Source organism: Trachinotus anak, unplaced genomic scaffold (genome assembly GCF_046630095.1).
Source record: "Trachinotus anak isolate AG129_WGS33_773 ecotype Australia unplaced genomic scaffold, CSIRO_AGI_Tana_v1 ptg000044l, whole genome shotgun sequence".
NCBI classification, from domain to species: domain Eukaryota; kingdom Metazoa; phylum Chordata; class Actinopteri; order Carangiformes; family Carangidae; genus Trachinotus; species Trachinotus anak.
The window spans coordinates 116,558-137,270 of NW_027273895.1; the positions used below are offsets into that span (position 1 = coordinate 116,558).

At 42.2% G+C, this 20,713-nt stretch overlaps 1 protein-coding gene and 1 long non-coding RNA gene across 3 annotated transcripts in view; one reads left to right on the plus strand and one right to left on the minus strand.

The window, feature by feature from the left end:
- Positions 1 to 17,254, plus strand: part of pmepa1 (prostate transmembrane protein, androgen induced 1) — a 29,378-nt gene extending 12,124 nt beyond the window's left edge. The window contains exons 1-5 of one of the 2 annotated variants that reach the window (XM_071473047.1): positions 5,346 to 5,727; positions 8,169 to 8,323; positions 10,318 to 10,371; positions 10,446 to 10,804; positions 11,009 to 17,254. In XM_071473047.1, coding sequence (XP_071329148.1) covers positions 5,682 to 5,727; positions 8,169 to 8,323; positions 10,318 to 10,371; positions 10,446 to 10,804; positions 11,009 to 11,321 — 927 coding nt within the window. In that variant the 5' untranslated portion in view covers positions 5,346 to 5,681 and the 3' untranslated portion in view covers positions 11,322 to 17,254. Of the gene's footprint in view, positions 1 to 5,345; positions 5,728 to 8,168; positions 8,324 to 10,317; positions 10,372 to 10,445; positions 10,805 to 11,008 lie in introns of those variants that run through there. The other variant, XM_071473046.1, reaches the window with a different exon arrangement.
- Positions 1,646 to 2,185, minus strand: LOC139615246 (uncharacterized). The gene is made up of 3 exons (XR_011687319.1): positions 2,003 to 2,185; positions 1,914 to 1,930; positions 1,646 to 1,806 (listed from the first exon to the last, which is right to left on the minus strand). It is a non-coding gene; the product is annotated as an uncharacterized lncRNA (long non-coding RNA).
- Positions 17,255 to 20,713: the final 3,459 nt, after the last annotated feature.

Here is a 20,713-nt window from a genome sequence, read left to right on the forward strand (position 1 = left end):
TTTCAGACAGAGAGCTCTGCAGGTCAGCTACTACACAGAGGAGCAGTGTGTGTGTGTGTGTGTGTGTGTGTGTGTCACAGTGAGTGTGAGTGATTCCTGCTCTTATTTGCAGGACTTCACGTACACTCACTTTTTCCATTGTTAACATTACTGGCTGTGTGTGTGTGTGTCCCAGAACGAGGTGTGTGTGTGTGTCTGTGTTTAGTCTTTGTGTTTCTCTGAGGTTCAGGCAGACTTCTGTTTAACTTCTCCTCATTGTATTTATTGTGTTAAAGTGCAGTCAGACTGTAGTGTGTTTGTGGTCACAGCAAAAACTGAAATGACACTGTTCTCCGTGGTGTCACTGTGTCTCTGCTTGATTATTTATGCAGTGGTTTGCATCATGAATTTTATTTTTCTTTGGTGCTGCTCTTTATAGTTGTAGAAGTAGATTTTCAGATGTTGAACTGCTGCAGTCCTGTTCACAAAGGACATGAAATAATATGAGCAGAAACATAAAAACATCTTTTACCTGTTTTATCAGCACCATAAAGATGTGTTTATTTTATATAATTTTTTACTTTACTTTACGTTTACTGCCTTTTTATCTCAGTACTTAGGTTACACTGCCACTTTACCCCTTTTACCTGTTGTACTTGACCATATCACTTCACATCTGACTAATCAACATTATGTTCCACAAATAAAGAGATTCAGAATTTCTATGCCATGTATTATGGTAACACATGAATCACCCTGTTATATATACGTGGTATATGGTTTTACAACAACACTAATCAGTCACAGTTCAGCACACAGACACAGTGATGTCAGGGACAGTCATGTTGTCCTCCCAACACAGCACCATGCTCACTGAGTGATTGTTTGTAGAGGTGGGTGATCTGTCAAAAAGATCATATGACAATTTTTTAGATAGAATCACAATCCATGGTCTGAATCACCATCTGCATCTTGTTACTGTTTCAAGGTGAAAATCCTGACTGGAAGTTGTGATTCTAGTATGGAGTATTCTTTTCATATATGTATGATATATGAAAATATATATATAGTTGACATGTTAGCAGTGACTGATCTTTTAAAATTAAATATCTAACTTTTATTGACATGATCAGTACGATTCATCTGAAAAGACGATGACAGTCTCAGGTCTCGTTCAGGTCTCGTACTCATTTAATATTCACGTGGACCTGAGGTGAGCTCTCTGCTGTTTCTTCTCCACGTCACAGCGTCTTCTTGTGAGTGCAGCGATTTTCTGCTGACATCAGTCCAACGGTGCCTGATGGTCAAATCCACGATCCTCCAGCACCAAGTCTTCAGGCAGTTCTTTATGAAGAAAAGGCCACTGTTCTCAGTCACATGCTTGACACTGACTCACTGACTGAGCGATAGCTCCCTGTGGTGTGATGTCAGTGAGACAGCTTGTGTCTGTGGTGGGAACATGTCTGTGCTCTGGCTCTCAGGTTTGAAGCTCTCTCAGTCCACAACAACAACAACTCCATTATCAAAAGCCTCCACAGCTGAGGAGGAGTGTTTCTCCTTGTATGTAGTGTCTCTCTGGCCAGTGACACCTGAACCTTAGTGAGACCTGAACCTTCAGGAACACCTGAACCTTCAGTGACACCTGAACCTTCAGGGTGACACCTGAACCTTCAGTGACACTTGAACCTTCAGGGTGACACCTGAACCTTCAGTGACACCTGAACCTTAGTGACACCTGAACCTTCAGTGACACCTGAAGCTTAGTAAGACCTGAACCTTCAGTGTGACACCTGAACCTTAGTGACACCTGAACCTTCAGGGTGACACCTGAACCTTAGTGACACCTGAACCCTCAGTGACACCTGAACCTTAGTGAAACCTGAACCTTCAGTGTGACACCTGAACCTCAGTGACACCTGAACCCTCAGTGACACCTGAACTTTAGTGAAACCTGAACCTTAGTGACACCTGAACCTTAGTGACACCTGAACCCTCAGTGACACCTGAACCTTCAGGGAGACACCTGAACCTTAGTGACACCTGAACCTTCAGTGTAGATGATGTGTTTTTTCTTGGTAACACTAACTGTGTGTGTGTGTGCGTGAATGCGTGCATGAATGCGTGCGTGTGTGTGTGTGTGTGTGTGTGAGAGTGTGTGTGTGGGTTTTTCAGAGCAAAGACTGATAGAAAGATGAGGAGAGATGATGATAACCACACACACACACACACACACACACACACTCCCTCTCCATTGACTTTAGATGTCACGGTTATGGTGCAGCCAACAAGTGTGGGAACTTTTGTCCACAAAACTCCCACTGCTTTTTTCAACAGTGGGAAAATGAAGGGGGAAGTGTGTGTGTGTGTGTGTGTGTGTGTGTGTGTGTGTGTGTGTGTGTGTGTGTGTGTGTGTATGTGCCCCCCCACCCCTACAGCCTTTCTCATGGAAATTGGCAGGCAAATTGTGTGCACCTATGACCTATAACTCTCTCTCTCCAACACACACACACACACACACACAGCTGTCTGTGCTATTTCTGAACCCAGACTGTCGAGTCATCTGAGGACTGAGAGAGGAGGGGGAGGGGGAATTAGCTTCTCTCCCTTCCTGCCCTCTCTCCTTCTTTCTTTCTCTCTTTCTTTCTTTTTCTCCTTCTCTCTTTCTCTCTTTCTCTTCTTTTCTCGTTCTCTCTTTCTCTCTTTTCCCCTTCTCTCCTTCTCTTTTTCTCTTTTTCTCCTTCTCTTTTTTCCTTCTTCTTTCCTTCTCTTTCTCTCTTACTCTTTCTCTCCTCTTTCTCTTTCTTCTCTTTTCATCATTGATTTTTTATCCTTCCTCTTCCCTTGCCTCTTTGCCTCCTTCTTTCCTCTCTCCCTTTGTCACTCCTATCCAAAGCTCTATCGTTTCCCTTTCTTTCTTCTTTGCATCTACCTTTTTCTCCCTCCTTCATGTCTCTCTTTCATCCTTTCCTTCCTTCCTTACCTCCATTCTCTACCGTATCCTATCTCCTCTTTTCCTGTCCAGCTACTTTCCACTTTTCCTCCCCTCCCTCCTTCCTTCCCTCATATCAGCCTCTCTTCCAGCCCCTCCCCTCTCTGTCTGTCTGCTCTCTGAGCCATCTGACTCTGCAGTGACCGCCTGTGACCTTTAGCTGAATGCAGGAGGAGGAGGAGGAGGAGGAGGAGGAGGCAGATAGACGGAAAGCAGGCAGCGGATGACAAATGAGCTAATTGCTTTAGATTAACCGTGGAGTGTGTGCCTGGCTGCCAGGCTCACAGCCTCCTCCTGTCTAGACGACGGCTCAGAGGGAGGGAGCAGATCAGCAGCTTCTCTCATGCAACATGACCGACTGGTGAAAATGTTCCAACAGGTTTTGTTGTTTTTGTTCTCTTGCACAAGGGAAGTGAAAAGAGCTGTAATTCCTCCATGACAGGAGCGTGTGCATTAAAGAGACTGCACAGAGTAAGTGTCTGATGAAGGTGGAGACTCATTAGAGACAGATATCCTGATGTTTGTTTCCCATCATGGGCCAAACCCCAAAAACTCTACAGCATACACTTCCCATACTGCAATAGTGATAGCAATTCTTCCAACCCTTCTACACCTCCACTTTGTTACACAGGCTTCCTGTGTAATCTGCCTCCTAACCCAAGTTGACTGGTAAAACTGTTATATGCAAGTTCTGCTACTGGTACGTAGCTAACGTTAGCATTAGCAGCTATTTACTCACCAGTCTAGAACAAACGTTGTGAGTTCAGCATCAAACTTCATTCCATACTCACCAACATCTGTCCCTAGAGGTGGAGACAAACACCAGTGTTAACTCTGGTCTCTATCATTTCTGTTTTTCGACTGAAGTTAGCATGCTAACAGCTAGCTCCAGCTCAGTCAGACTGATACTGACTCACTGTAGCCTCCGGTCTATTATACCCTCTGGTCTTTAAACACAACAATATCTGAAGCTGTTGCCAGGTAATGATCACCTCTACCTGCTCCTGACAAGATATGACAGATATTTGGAAGACCAAACAATTAATAATTATTATTCATTTATTCAAGAAAATAATCGACTAATTCATCAGTGATGAAAATAATTGCTAATCTCGCCTACATGTCAGAATCCAAAGTTACACACAGATCAACACTCAGTGCTTCAATAAGACAGTTTGTGGGTCAGAATGAATAAATAACAGGATTTATTCCTGGCAGGGTCTTGAAAAAGAGTTTTTAGGCCAAACTCTGGGACCTGATGAATAAAACATCAGCAAAATACAAGATACAACAGCTGAATGACGCCAACATGGAAAATAATACAGATAAATAGAAAAGGTGTGTGGAGGATGATGTGTGGTGGTCGGACCATTGTGAGACACAAACAGAGGAAAAGTCTGAGTGGTTCTGTGTCAAGTGTTCATGACACTCAGGAATCACATGTAGCTGGGATCTAAGAGTTTGTGAGTTACCCAGAAACCCACTTTCTGTCAGTGTCACTGTGCATCAGTGAAGCTTGTTTTGTCCTGAAGGAAACTGAGAGGAGGGAGAGGGAGGAGAGATTGCGGAGGGGAGAAAGATGATGGGACATTTTTAAATGTGTGATTTAAATCATAGCAAAATGTGAAAACATGGCTTCAGTAAAGTATATCAAGTATGCTCATGTATCAGGGGACAGTTCGGTTGGTTGCAGTCTGAAATCTCACCACTAGATGTCATTGAGATTTACACACTGGTCTTTTAAACTGAAATATAAACAAAAAGAAAAGACTCTTAAACTGAAATTACGATGAGAATGGTTTATTTATTAATCATTTATTAAATATCTGTATTCTGTTAATAAATGACAATTACTGTGAAATCAAAATGTTGCATTAGTAATATAAATAGAACAAGGAAAGGAAAGGAAATGAGAAAGGAAAGGAAAGGAAATGAGAAAGGAAATAGGAAAAGGAAAGAAAAGGAGAAAGGAGAGGAAAGGAAAGGAAAGGGAGTTGTGGGAGTGGTTTGGCTGAAGGATGGAGTTCAGCACCAGCTGACAGAGCAGAGAGACAGACAAGCTGTCAGCAGGCAGAGTGCCCACACACACACACACACACACACACACACACACACACACAGACACAGACACACACACAGATGGCATCACAGTGTATTTAAGTCCCCTTTCCTCTTTAATAATCATGTTTGTTTACATTGAATTATTTTTGTCTGTTTATGTTTGTGTCCGTCTCTCTCACCTTCATTCACCCTCCCTGCCTCCTGCCCCCTGTACTGTCTGTACTTTAGTGCTACACAGTGTGAACGTGTAGCCCCCCCCCCCCCCCCCCCCCCCCAAATCCCCCAACACACACACCATCAATATTCTGTCCTTCCCTCTGACCCATCTGTCTCCCCCAGATGCCCCACCCCCCACCCCCATGGTGCGGTTTGACTCCTTTTGTTCACAGGTAATGGGTGGGGGAGGGGTCTGCTCAGCTGTTTCCTCAATCTGTGTGTGTGGACAGTGTGGGAATGTGTGTGAGAAAAAGTTGCAGAGAAAGCCCAGAGGAAGCTCAGATTTGTGTTGCAGCCGGCGAGGACACACACTTTGTATCGCAGCTTCTTCAAGACCTGGTCTGGACTCTGGACTTCTTTTGGTTTTGATCTGAGCTCTGGAAACTTCTTCATGTTTTAATCACTGGGGTAAAAACAGAGACTGAGCGACATCAACATGCAGCCTCACAACCAAGACAACTGTGTCCAAACACAACTTTGTGGTGAGTTTCTCATCTGTGCTGATCCATCAGTGATCCATCAGTGATCAGTGATCCATCAGCTCATTTAGGCTCAGATTTGTGTATCTGCTGAGAACACTGCTCCTCATGTTGTTGTGGTTGTTGATGTTTTTCACAGTGAATTTTTCTGAATCCAGTTAAACCAGTAAAACCATGAGCTGGTTTCAGGTGCTTTTCTGTGTTTCACTGTGAATCTGTTTAGAAACAACAGACTGAGAAACTGTGAAAATCCCTTTGATCATCAGTTTTCTTTGATGATAATCATGGTCATAAATGTTAATAATCACTGGTCTCAATGGTAACTGTGTGTGTGTCAATCTGATCACTGGTCTCTATAGTAACGGTGTCAGCGAGGGCTCAGAGGTCTTCATAGCAGTGGATTCAGGGTCAGGGTTAGAAGATATGGGCTCAGACGTTAAAGGCTCAGACAACAGACAAACTAAAGACTTTATCAATAGTTACTGAGTCTGTTATCAATTATAGATCAGTTATCAGACTTTATTTTAAATTTAAATGTCTCTTATTAGGAGTAATATCTGACTTTCCAGATTTTTTCTAAATTGTAACATAAGTTTAAATCACAAAGACTGAAACAGGATTTTATCGTCTACGAGTGAGTGATGAGAAGAGACAAGCTGGGTCCAGTTCAGGAGGACCTGGTCTACGAAGGTGTGGCCCTTCATATCCCTCATAGACTGTGAAGGCTGACCTGAAATGAGATGGTCTGGTCTGCGGAGGATTTTCACTTTGTGATCCTGACAATTTTTTTTTTTCTCAGTAACTTGAGGTTTTCAGGTCCTTGGTTTCAACAGTTGTACCGTTACTGTTGGGCTGAGCTGAAACACAACACTGACATTAACAGTGTGATCCTCAGACTCTGTCTGTGCTGTTTGATGACAGATTATTTACATTACTGCTGCAATGAATCTTGGGATATGTTGGACCATGAAGGATCCACCTGTTGGAGCCTCTGTTGTCCAGGTGAAGAAGGACACACCTGAAGGAGCCTCAGAACTGAGACAGTCTGGTCTCTGTAACTCGTCTGATGGGGGACTTTTATTTTGAAACTGGATCTGTCAGTCTAATCCAGTCTAACCCAGTCTAATACATTCTAACCCAGTCTAGTGTACCTATCTTTATGATTTCAACTAGTTACAGGAACATAAGACAACTGGGTGAACTGGTGTGAACGTAGTGTGTGTGTGTGTGTGTGTGTGTTGGTCTGGGAGCTACTTTGTGTGCTGTCTGACTTGGCCCTGACCTCTGTCTGCTCCCTGTGAAAAAAAGTGTGAGAAAAATGCTCTGTTAGTGTGTGTGTGTGTGTGTGTGTGTGTATGTGTGTATGCGTGTGTGTGTTAGTGGTTGTGTGAAGGGGGGTTCGAGCAGACTGTCTCCAAACAAAGCTTCCCCTGTCTGTCTCTCTGGTCTAGTCTGGCTCTGTGTGTGTGTGTCAGACACCCTGACCTTTACATAAAGCACAGCTCTCTGTCTGAAAACCTCTCACTTTCTCACAAACCTGATTGTTGTATTTACACAGTTTGTTTTTGTTTGTTATTATTATTATTGTTTTTGTTGTTGTTGTCTTTGTAATTATTATTATTATGTAAGATATTTTTGGGACATTTTGCCTTTATTGGACAGGACAGTAGAGAGTGACAGGAAAGGGGCAGAGACAGGGGGACTGACATGCAGGAAAGAGTCGGGCCGGTAGGGAGTCGGCCTCGCCTGCTAAGAGCATCAGCTCATGTGGTACACACCCTACCCATTCGGCTTTCGGGTTGCCCCTTGTTTGTTATTATTTAATTTTACAATTAAATCAAACCAACAATAAATCTATCAACACTGAAACAATACATCAACTAATCAATAGTTACCAATATATCATTTGAACAAATGTTTAAAATAAATGACCAAATATAGAAACATACACAGATTACAAACTGTGACCTTCGCTGAGGAGCTGAACTGTTGATGTGATCAGATCACTCTGTAACTAAAGGAACAGGTGTTATTGTTATTATTGTGTTATTGTTGTACAGGTGTGTGTTCAGGTGGATATGTGACATGTTTGTTTCCTCTGCTCACACACACGTGTTGTTTTATTTATCAGCTGAAGAAAACATACGTGTGGGATTTCACATGCTACTTTAATGTGGATAAACTATTTATGTAATTTCATGTATTTCCACTGCATCCTACACTTCCCACAATGCATCTGGATAGATTATTTTCATCAGACTCTCTGCCAGGTAAATGTCCTGCGTTGTGAACACCATGCCTCAGACTTTCTGTACAACATCTGATCTGATGATCAGATAACTCTGATGACATCACTATGACATCATCATTGTTATTTTCTTAACCCTGTATTTTCCCTGGCTGACTCATTGTAACCATGACGATCTATGTCTCTGTATCTGCAGCCCAGCTGGAGTTCGTCCAGATCCTGGTGATCGTGGTGGTGATGATGGTGATGGTGGTGGTCATCACCTGTCTGCTCAACCACTACCGCCTGTCAGCACGCTCCCTCCTCTCCAGACACGCCCCCACGCGCAGGAGACACCTGCCACTGGCCAACGTGAGTCAAACACACACTTCCACCTTAGACTTGAATCCAGATGTTACTGATCCAGACTACAGGATCACATTATCCTTTATATATTTATTATTCCAGCTGCTAATATAAATGAGTTTGAAATTAAACTGAGTTTAGTGAGTCTCTCCCTGTTTGACCTGAGTCATCATCTTTACATGTGTGATATATTACATTTAATATAGTACATCTGATATAATACATGTATTATATCACGTGTTACATACACATAGGTTCATCACTTTTTATTGTCCCCTGGAAACACTTCTGCTGCATGTGAAAGAAAATCAGGCGTAGTTTTTCGACATATAAAAAAAAATAAACATGATCCAACAAAAACTTGACGTCCTAATACAGACACCATCTACGATCCAGCTCTTTAACCACGTAAGTGAAACAAAGAAACAAATGAAAATGTTGCAGATTAAAAATATGAACTTTATGTAAACAAAGCTGAATCACAGTTGTTCTAACGGAGGAGCTGAGTGACATGTGATCACAGTGATGACACTCTGCTGCAGGCTAACGCTAACACACTGACTCAATTCTTCATCAAGGGCCAGAGCTGCTCGTGACCACACACACACACACACACACACACACACACACACACACACACACACACACACACACACACACAGACTTACACCAGAGGCTTCTTCAAACATATGACTTCACTCGTGAATCACCTGCTACTGACTGAGTGTGTGTGTGTGTGTGTGTGTTTGTGTGTGCAGGACATAGACACACAACTGATTACAGCCTCCTCCAGTGTTTCCAGTCTCAGTTCATCACTCACAGTTATCCAGTCAGTCAGTGTATTTATATATATGTATATATTATTATCCCCTTTCTATAAGTCGCTTTGGATAAAAGCGTCTGCTAAATGACTAAAAATGACTAAAAAAATGAAAAAAAAATTATTATAGATATATTTATTTAGTCTGCACCATTCAGCTGTACAGGAAGTACATGAAGAAGAAGACATTATGTTTTTTTCTTCATGTACTTTTTACAACAGAAACGTGTTGACCAGTGCTTCAGCTCTAACTCTCTGAAATGTGATTGATATAAAAACAACAACAGTCTGATAAATGAAGAGAAAACAGTCAAGTCCAAGAGCTGAGATAAGAAGTCACCATGATAACCAGAGTAATGTCATGCTCAGTGGAGCTCTCTAGTGGACGCAGACTGTAGTTAAGCAGCTTCTTCACCAGAACTGAAATAATAAAATTGAAATATCATATAAAGTAAAAATTTTAATTGTTGGTTTTAACATTTGCTAAGTTTTTTGATAATAACTATAAATAAAAATAAATATCAACATTTGTGTAGAGTGTAAAGTTTGGACTGAGGCTTTAAATGGGGAACACATACTCACACTACAGTTTCATTTAAATCAACTTTATTGACAGTGTTTGTTGCCAAAGCACAGAATAGTAAATGATAAATAGCAATGATAATGGTAAAAATACATGTTACAGCTTTGGTAAGTAGGTTTAAATCAAAGTGACTCAAACCATACACAAATGTAAGATATCTACATGTTCTTCAGTATATGAAATATATGTACATATAAAATAAACATTTATGTAAAAATAATATATGAAACATGTTAGAAATTGGAACAATATAATATATTGACATATATGTCTAACACATCTGTACGTTTATATTAGACATGTTATATTAATATACTGTATCTCCATCCCACAGCTTGTTGGTGTATGTTGATGTTACTGAGACAGACATGTTTAAATTGAAAATTAAAATTAATGAAAAAAACAAATGGAAGTTTTATATTTTGTTTTTTTAATTAACTGTATATAAATTACATGTATATCATTAACATGTAATGTTGTGGTAATAATAAATCTCCCTACAGCTGACATATGACAACATCACTGTTGATATAGAGACATACATTTTGAATGGATCGACTCAAAGAAATGCTCTCTCTCCCTCTCTCTCTCTCACAGGAGGGGGGTCTGTGGTCCTCTGAGGGCACTGGGACATCCAGTGGTCTGACTGAGGTGAGTATCAGGTTTAATGTTAAATGTCAGATTCATTATGACGCAGCAGTGATGTGATGTCATCTCTCACACAGCACCATGTGTATAACCCCCGCCCCCCGGACCGAGGGGTCCACTCCTCTTACCTTCAGCGGGAGCCTCAGCACGCCCAGTCCCAGCCTCCGCTTCACTGTCAGCGCTTCCAGCATGCGTACGCCCTGAGTCGCTTCCAGCCCACCTACCCCTACCTGCCCCAGAGCCTCATCGATCTGCCCCCCACTATCTCCCTCTCAGATGGGGAGGAGCCCCCGCCCTACCAGGGCCCCTGCACACTGCAGCTCCGAGATCCAGAGCAGCAGATGGAGCTGAACCGCGAGTCGGTCAGAGCGCCGCCCAACCGGACTGTGTTCGACTCCCACCCCCTCGACCCATCCAACTCCTGTCTGCAGGCCAGGTAACGATGACCCCCCCCACCCCACACACACACACACACACAGACTCACTGTGAAATGGAAACAGACTGGAAACAGGCTCATAATCTCTTATGATTTCCATCTGGTCCTAACGCTGTGTACACTTTGTGATTGACTTTTACCTTCGGTATATATTTTTAATTTGTACCCCCTCCCCCACACTGTCCTTGTTGTCTTGCTTCCAGTCAGCAGGCCCCTCCCCCTAGTGTCCACTCAGGCATCAGTGTGATGGAGGCCCAGGAGGTCCTGTCCCGGCAGCAGAAGCAGGGCTCTCGAGTTGAAGGAGCTCCCCCGGCCTACAGTGAAGTGATCGGGCACTACTACCACCCGACGTTCCTGAACTCCAGCCACAATCATCGGACTGTATTATCCTCACAGACACCCCCGTCCTCGCTCATACATGGTCTGCTCCGACCTCCACCTCAGCAGCAAGGAAACGTGGACAACAGGAATGCAAGGAACACAACAGAGAAATCCCAGAAGCCCCAGCAGGTGTGACAGTGCTGCTCCCTCTCTCCTGGCCTGCAGGAAAACCTCGACTGTGTCTTGTCACAATGTGGTCAATGGTAAAATCCACTCTGATTGGTTGAAGGGCTGGGACAGGGAGGAGCAGCACGTCAGGTGAGAACACCTGGAAACCATGTCACTCCTGGAGGGCACAGTCGCAGGACAACATCTGGTACTTCCTGCTCCACAGCTTCCTACTTCCTGTCTGAGGAGGTCTTCACATGAACCGATGATGTCAGAGAAGGAGGTCAGAGGTCGGAGAGGGAGGTAACACCCCCCTCCTCCATCAGACTTCACAAATTATAAATTTCCTTGTTCTGTTTGTTTCTAGAGAAGGTTTTATTTAAACAGGAACATGTTTCAGGTTTTTGTTTTTTAGTGATAATCCACTGTCGCTGCTTTGACTCCATTCAGTTCTGCTCGGCCCAGCATTGGCAGCGACTCCTGCGCCGGGCTTCAGCCGTGTCACATGTTAGCACAGACAGTTTAGATGTAGTTAGCTTTATCTGACACTAGCTGTAGCACAGTGCTGAGTCCTTGAGCTAAACATTCTGCCTTATATCGACCATTGCTGCAGGAGTCGTTGCTGAAATCCTTTGTTTAATTTTATGTTTTCTGAAGAAGGTTTGCACAAAATTCAAGACTGTTTACCCCAGAAACAGAAAAAATCTGCAATATGATGGAAGAGAGGGAGAAGAGAAGGTAGGGGTATTTTTATAAATTAGATGGATTCTTATCAGTAAGTGTTTGTTTTTATATGTCGTCAAGTTTTAGAGCAGAAACATCTGTAATCTGTTGGTGTGCCAACTTCCACGTTGAACATTTTGCTGCGTACATGCCGACATGTGTATACGTAACAAATGGAGTATATATACACACATGTATGCAAACTGAGAGCGAACGTAAAAGCACGAATTTAGAGTTATTTATATATGCTGAAAAGAATTGCACTATTTTTTAGTATGCGCAGATGGAACGTGTGAGAGAGACTTTTATTGTGAAGGAGCTCTGTCTATTGAGGCATGAACACAGAGAGAGAGCCCTGACCCCAGAGGGCCTCAGAGGGTCCAGACCAGTGCACAGCAGCCAGTGTCATCAGAACATATCATGGGGAGGTTCTGACTCTGGTTCGCCGGACTCGGGCCAATATCACTGTACCATTGATAGAAAAAAAACAAATCCCTGTTTTATGCAAACGTCCGAGTCCCATAAGCCAAGCACGAGTCAGCATTCAACCTGTGGGCCCAATCAGAAGCTCTGCTCGTAGCTCTCTCTCTCTGCCTATTGGCCGAATCGTTAGCCAAGCAGGCTGTCACTACCTCGACCAAACAAGTCAAGCACATACAAACGAGTTTGCTCACATTAATCAGACTTTGGCTAATTGAGCAAACGTCTGAACCAATCAAGATGATGTGTGAGAGAGGGCGAGAGAGAGAGAGTGAGAGTGTGGGTGGGTGAGAGAGAGAGTGAGAGCGAGAGAGAGAGAGAGTGAGAGTGTGGGCGAGAGAGAGAGGGAGAGAGAGACACCAGTGACACCCTCTGTAGTGCACTACTCAGGAAGGAAGCCACGTCTACAGGCCCCGACTGTGATACACTGACTGTGCACTGCTGCGGCCACACACACACACACACACACACAAACACACAACACTTCTGGTCACACACCTGCACCCACACACACTGTCCCCTGTGGTGGGTCTCTCTCTCTTCTCAGGTGTCTCTGAGCACTTTACTGCCCCAGGACAGAGACAACAATCGTCTGTCAGCCAGCGCCGGCCCAGACACGGCTTTAAAACTCCAGTCCAACATTTCAACATTAAACTCTCCAACCTTCAGAGCCACACTTTAAAAGACTTGTGCTCCAAAGCTGAAGTGTGATGAAACGTTGAGGGACCGTCTGCTTTGTTTCAGAATTTCTTCTTCCCACGTTGTGCATTTTGTTTTTGGAGCAGAACTCTTTGTGTTGAATGCAGCACGAGACGAGTTGTCGCAAACAAGACACACTGAAGTGTTGAAAAGTGACACGAGTGTTAAGAGCGACTCGTCTCGTGTCTCTGAGTGTGGAGGTGAAGGTGAGAGGACGTCACACAGACATGTAGATCTGTTTGTTTCCTTCACTCCTTTAACCCTGAGGTCTGATTATGTCCAGAGTCCAGTCTTTATGCAACAGCGCCCTCCACAGGGACCGAACCAGACTACAGCCAAACCTGAGGATGAGGAGGAGAGAGGAAGGGTACAAAGATATTTTATAATCTGGTGAATTTTAATTCTTTGTCTTCTCACAGTGGTCTGAGGCTGGACACACACACACACACACACACACACACACACACACACACACACACACACACACACACAGTGTTTCTCTACAGTTAATCTACAGGCTCCTCAGACTTTCCACTAAAAAAAGTTGCTGCACAATGGAAAATATTTTTAACCTTTCACAAAACTGTGGATTTGTGTAAAAAAGACACAGCAACATGTAAACACACTGCACACATCTGTAGTTAGGGTTAGGGTTTGTGTTCACCTGGATCAGAGTCTGTGAAAACACAGCTGATGATGTGATGTCATCAAGTTGAAACAGATGATGAAAGAAGCAGCAGACTCAGTGTTAGAGTTCCCGCCTTTAGACCCTGTTATGTCACAAAGACGTTAGGAGACATAATCAGACGCTGTCTCCCTCTTTCTCCACTCACCTGTTGGCGTTTTAATGATGAGCACTTGAAGAAAAAACAAATCATCATTTGAAGAAATTAATCTCTTGACCCAAAGCAGTGACGATTGGATCAATCAAAGCATCAATCACCTTTCACCTCGTCAGGAGATTATGAGCCTGGTCCCAAAGTGACTTTAATTTATTTTCACCCCCCCCCCACCCCCCCCCCTTCACCTCTCGACACTGTGTTTGAACCAGGCAGTTTCCTCTCTGAAGTGGTTCGGCCCCTGTTGTGGAGGGTTTGCAGCGGGTATGAGAAGGCTGGACGAGTCCAGATCCGGACTCCACAGTAAACTGATGATGATGATGATGATGATAATGAAGAAACTGTTCAGGGAGAGCTGGACTGTCTTACGATATAAACACAGACAGGAGGAGAGGAGGGAAACTGCTCAACACACACACACTCTCTCTTACACACACACGCACCTCTTCCTGTCTGAATGAGCTCTACCTGTTCCCTAGAGACACCTGCTGTCCAATGACAGAGCTCCTCTCAGACCGGCCCCTCGCTGCCATTGGCTTGCTGTCTTTTGGTCTCCTTGGAATCGTTTGTTGTTTGCTATTGTTGCTATGGTGTTACAAGTGTGCCTGTGCTGAGACAGACAAAATGTGAGTGGCCAGTCCGGGCTGTCAATCATCCCAGGCCACGCCTCCTTACTGTCTCACATGATGATGATGATGATGATTGGATGATGATGAGATTGAAGATGATGATGATGAAGATGTTTTTGATAGTGATGCTGCAGAGAGCGTTGCAATACACCTACTATTTGCCTTTTTGATAATATTAGTTATATTTTAACGTAGTGTGTAAAATGTACGTTTTTTATTGTTGTTGTTGTTGTTTATTCACTTGAGGACAAAAAAGGTCATTTTATTATTAATCCATCAACACAAAACTTTTTTTTCATTTGTAAGATCAACTCTGAGAGTGTGAAACTACCTAGCACACACACAGAAGCTGCAGACTGTGGGGAGGACATGTAAATACAAGAACATGTACTTCTGCTTCCAAGTGCCCTTTGAAAGTGTGTGTGTTGTTGTGCACAGCTGTTTGAGGAGTGTGTGTCAACAGCTTTTATTTCAGCCAGCTACATGTGTGCACCCACTGATCATTTCTGAGCTCCACACTTACAAGTTCAAGTACTTCTTCTTCTCTGTGATATAAACACAGAGTCCTGGCGACCCAGTCTGCTTTGCCCACAATCATCCCGTCTCCAAACCCGGCCCAGCGTCTATACGTGTGCCTTCTGGAGTCCGGGCTCCACGGAGACTTCATCTGTCTGTAAGATGCGTCACAGTGCAACGAACTCCTCAAACACTCTTCACTCTTAGACAAAATATAAAGAAACAAACACTATAATGACATAACCATGACATATGGAAGCTCATTCCTGCCAAGAAAAGGCAAACTTAATAAAGGATAAGAGATTAAAATTTTAACTTTTAAGAATTTAAACTGTTGTTTTATCTCAATTTAGAAGCCAACATGGACAAGAGGCTTGACCTGCTACTTCAAAATGTCCAGCTCATGAGTTTCACTTGTTGAGACAACCAGACTAACGAACTAGTTCTCTAACCAGTCCTTCAACCAGTCCTCCAATCAGTCCTCCATCTAGTCCTTCAACCAGTCCTCCAATCAGTCTTCCAACTAGTCTGTCAATCAGTCCATTAACCAGTCCTCCATCTAGTCCTTCAACCAGTGTGTCAACCTGATCAACCATCAACCCTCTAATTCAACCCACAGCAGTGTCTCCTGAAATAGCGTCTCTATGGTAGCAGGGGCACCTGACCTTGGTTGTCATGGTTACAATAATAAACACACAGACTGTACTAAGAAGAGCATACCTACCTTTGTCACCGTGGTTACTATAATAACAGTCATGGCTTGGTTAGGTTTAGGAAAAGATGGTGATTTGGGATAAAATAAGTACTTCCTCAATATTTGGTTAATGACTGCTTAAGTTGTGTTTTTACAATAATATGCCCTTAAACGCATCGTATTACCAGAGTGCTAAAGCTAAACTGGAATTCAGCTGCGAACTTTCTGCTCGAAAGTTTAGGAAAATCTTAAGTTCATGAAATCAACAACCTACCAGCTGGGATTTATTTTATTTTTCCAACATTCAGTGGAACACAACATGAGAGACACCGTTTGGAGTCGTCATGGCTGCTACAAAGGTAAACAAAAAGGTTTTCCATTTTTGGTCTGTCTAGCCTCTTGTAAAGAATCTGCTCCTGTAAACACAGACTGCTGCCCAGGTCATTTCCAAAGAAGGACTCATCCTAAACGAGACTCTGGTACTTCCACCTGACTTCAACTTTTCTGTTTTATTTTCTGTGGATGAACAATTTGGCTTTCTCCAGTTCCTGTAAGTTTACATGTTGACAGATACTTTAAGTCCACAGTGTTACAATAGAGCTTGTTTGAAAGAAGAAGAGCATTAACACTTTAAAACTGGAGAAAGAAACAAAGCAAACTGTTCTCCTCTGTTGTGTTGTCGCTCATCGTGCTCCTCTACTCTTTGAATCAGCGCTGAACGGCGCCTCTCCTCTGACAATGGTGAACAAATATATGGGAACACTCCTCTGGCTGCAGTATGTATGTGTGTATTTAAACAAGACTCGATATCTTACAGGACGTGGCGCTCGTCCACCACAGTGACTATTGTAGAAGTCTTCCACCTGTTGTTGACTTGTATTCTGCAAGCATGAAAAATGTAGGATGTGGGACTTGTACAATAGATCAGTTTGTTCAGATCAGGGTTCCTCCAGATACCTGGTCCAGAAAAAGAAAGCTCTGGATCGATCTGTGAAATCTGTCAGGACCAGGTGTAACATATAGGAACCTGATCTGCTCTTGTAGAAAAACAATGATTTCCCTGATTTTAAAATCAGTATCAGGATCTTTAAGGATTCTTTGCTGAGAGGTTCAGGTTTAATCCAGTCCTGTCACAGCATGGCTCACAGTTTATATAGAGGCCTACTTATTCTCAATGATAATATTTGCTTATTTGTGTATTAAAACAGTTTATTTTTAATTTATATTTGATGCTCTACGTGTTGCTGGGTTTATGTTGTTATTTTCTTTGTTTGTTCCAAACAGAAGACAATGGTTTGTTGTTGTCACAAATATGGTATGAATCAGACACATTTCAGTAGCCTTCAATTAAAAAAAACAATAAAACGTTTTCTAATTATGTCTCTGCTGTTATTGATTTATTGATTGAGTTCATTACAATGAACCACATGGCTTTTCTATGTCATTTTTTATTCATGATGAGTTCAGATGAATAATGTTATTGCAGTTTTTTTTCCAAACAGGTCGTCATCATTGAACTCAGCAAGCATTCTCCGCGTCTTCTCCACACTTTGACCCTACGATCCAAGTGCCGTAGGCAGAGTCTGGACTCATCGCTGAACATAACGTTTATAAGAAACATGCATTTGTGGGATGAGCAGCAGAGCTGAGTATGTGGGTTGTGCCCATGAAAGATTTGTCAAATCTTCTCTGCCAATGCCAAACAGCTTTTTTTTGATGTTGACTCTTGTTTAGTGTTGTTTGGTGGATTGGATGATTGAAGTCTGAAGAAACAAGACACTAACACTAACCCTAACCCTAACATAATTGTATGTTCCTCACAAATGTGGCACCATTTAAAAGGGAAATAAACAGGCTTTCCAACGGTATAAGATTTTTTCCCAAGAAGCATTGTTACAACAAAGAAATAATCTACCAAACACAACTTTCCTTACTTTTTGTGCTTGGTTTATATTATATTCACCCACACATTCTCCTCCTCATGTGTGTCATTATGACAAATAATAAACTTTATTTATACACACTTCAAAACAAAGTGGCAAAGAACTCAACATCATTGATGAGGCAATAAAATCAGAAAAATAAAATAGATCAGAAAAGTCCTAAAATCAGTTTTGAAATGTGGATTAAAGCAGTCGGCAGGCATGTGAAAATCCAGGACTTAGGCAGAAAATTTGGACAGACAAAAGTTTCAGGTCCCTCCCCCACTTTCCGACGAGCTCCAAAACTGTTTCCCTACTACAGAGGAGGTGGCGCACGCCAGAGAGCCTGCATGCATCTTAGCTCTGATGCATGAGCACAGTATCCACAGCAGGCAGAGATGCCAGAAAGTATGAAACACACAGAAGTAAGAACTGGCCTCAGGTAACAGACATTGACATTGACTTTATACTTTAGGTAAGACTCAGCGTTTCTGTTTATTCAGCAATGGTCAACTTTGGGATAAAAGTAAGGTTGCAATGTTTCTGAAAGTACAGCTTGTTTACAGAGCCAGAGCCATGTAGTAGGTGCTTCTGGCAGTGTACATGGGTGGGGGGGGGGGGGGGGGGGGGGGGTCAGCCAGTTGCCAGTCAGCCAACATTCCCCCTGGGTCTGATTGGTGGTATTGAACCGGGAGCGGTGGATTTTTACAAATCGCATTACAAGCTGTAGGTGTGCCCATATTTTTTCCAAAATTACCTGCATCATGTACAACTGTCAGAATATAGTGACAGATTCAGCAAATGTCACTGATTCTAAGCCTGAGATTCACTGGAACAGGAAGTTCATCTTATAAACAGTCTTCACCTGTGTAATGTCAGCCAGCAGCCAGCAGGTGGAGCTCTTTACTAACGTCTGTTCACATCCTGTGTTCATGTCAGTTAAAAACAACACTGAGCTGTGTGTGCACATGAAGAAGATTTGCAAGATGGACGACGACATGGGTTTGAAAATCTACTTCACCTTTCAGGACCTGAAGCAGAGATGGAGGAAACTGAACTGCCTGCCCACTGATTGGACTCTGCTTTGTGATTTGACTTTCATTGTCCAATCAAATTCAAGTGTAAAAAAAAGGGTCAAATTTGTAAATATAACTTCAGTGTCCCACACAGTGTGGGAACTTTGAGTGTTGAGTTTTACACAGTTTTCTGCTCTGTATCTGTTTAGATGTTGACCAAAGCACTTGTATCTTTATGTTTTTTTTGTCAGTGTGTCATTTGTTGACAGATTTTAGTCACAAGCTTGAACTTCTCCTGCAGATTTATTTTACAGGTTTGGTCGTCATATTGTTGTGCAGTCATGTAGTTGTGTAGTGATGCAGTTGTGTAGTTGTGTAGTGATGCAGTTGTGTAGTTGTGTAGTGATGTAGTTGTGTAGTTGTGCCCATGACTCACCATTTCCTGCTAGTTGTAGGGGACCATCAGATGTGGTACTGGCCTGATATGGATTCTGGCATCCTTATAAAAACACATAAGTGTAGTTATATTAAATAAAAAGACTTTCAAATGAGGGTATTTTATGCAGCTCTTCCAAACCTTTATTTAAATTTAAATGAAATTTAAATTTGTTCAAGCACAAACACCAAAGGTGACATTTAATATTGCAGCTTTAAAAATGTCTGTTCACACCAAATTTCTCAGCATTTAAAAAATGAAAGCATCTTAGCCCCACATGTAGTTTTTCTTTTTTTTTTTTTTGTTGTAGTTTTGGGTCTAAAAATATAATTTGTCTCTGGAACAAAAAAAAAAACAAATTTGTATACTGATTTATTTATAAATTTTTTAACAGATGTAAATCTGAGTTAAAGTTTTCTATATATTCTCAAGTGTATGTGAGAAAAGAAAAACAAAAGTTAAATCCTTCAACAATCTAGTTTTTTATTATGAAACCTGCTGGAAACAGAAAAGACGAGCACTGAGGGGAAAAAAAGGAAGGAAAGGAAAGGACAGAGGGGAGAAAAGGAAACAGTAAGGAAAGGACAGAGGGAAGGAGCCACAGAGTGAATGTAGAAATAATGTCTGCTATCAACTGTGTTTGTGTAATGGGGTGTGGATCAGGTATAGACATAGATGACTCGGGATTGGTTTCCTGCATTTATTTTCTCCTGTAGAAGACAACAAATAGTTGTCTTCTGGGTTAGGGATAGGGGTTAGACAACAAATAGTTGTCTTCTGGACTTTCTGCACCTCCATTCCTAAACAGGCAAAATAGAATTTAAATGAGGAATCAATGCTAAAAGGCAGAAGTCTCTGCTGTGCTACCTGGGTTACGTGATGCAGGCAGTCGCTGTAATACAAATGGTGTTTTGTGAAAGCATCTACCAAACTTACATTAACAGTTAGAATGACACAAAAAAGCAATGTGACATTAGCATTTTTCATGTTGACCAATATGTGCAGGAGATTTCAACGTAAACAGCTCATTTTTTAAAGAAACACTTAAAAAAATGCAGCAGCAATTCTTTTATACAACTTACCCTCAGCAATACAAATCAACAATGTGAGGGACTGATGTGAGGGCCTACAGAAACTCAAGAGGTACAGAACAGGCGACGCCCAAAAAGATAGTTTCCACAGGAAACGTAAATAAACAACAACAAATAAAAACAACTCATTGAATTCACAAATACTAAACAGGATAAATAAATGATTAATAAAATTCACAAATACAATTTGGAAACAAAAATGTACTAAAATGCATTTTTCTAACTCTGTTTCATTTGTTTCACTTACTGAGGCCTGAACACTTTCACACTCATCAGTAGATACAGACACCACATGTCTTCACCTTGATCTCACCTGTGTGACCTCACTAATGATCTCTTAAAGAAACAGGACTTGTGTGTGACTCTCCTCGTGA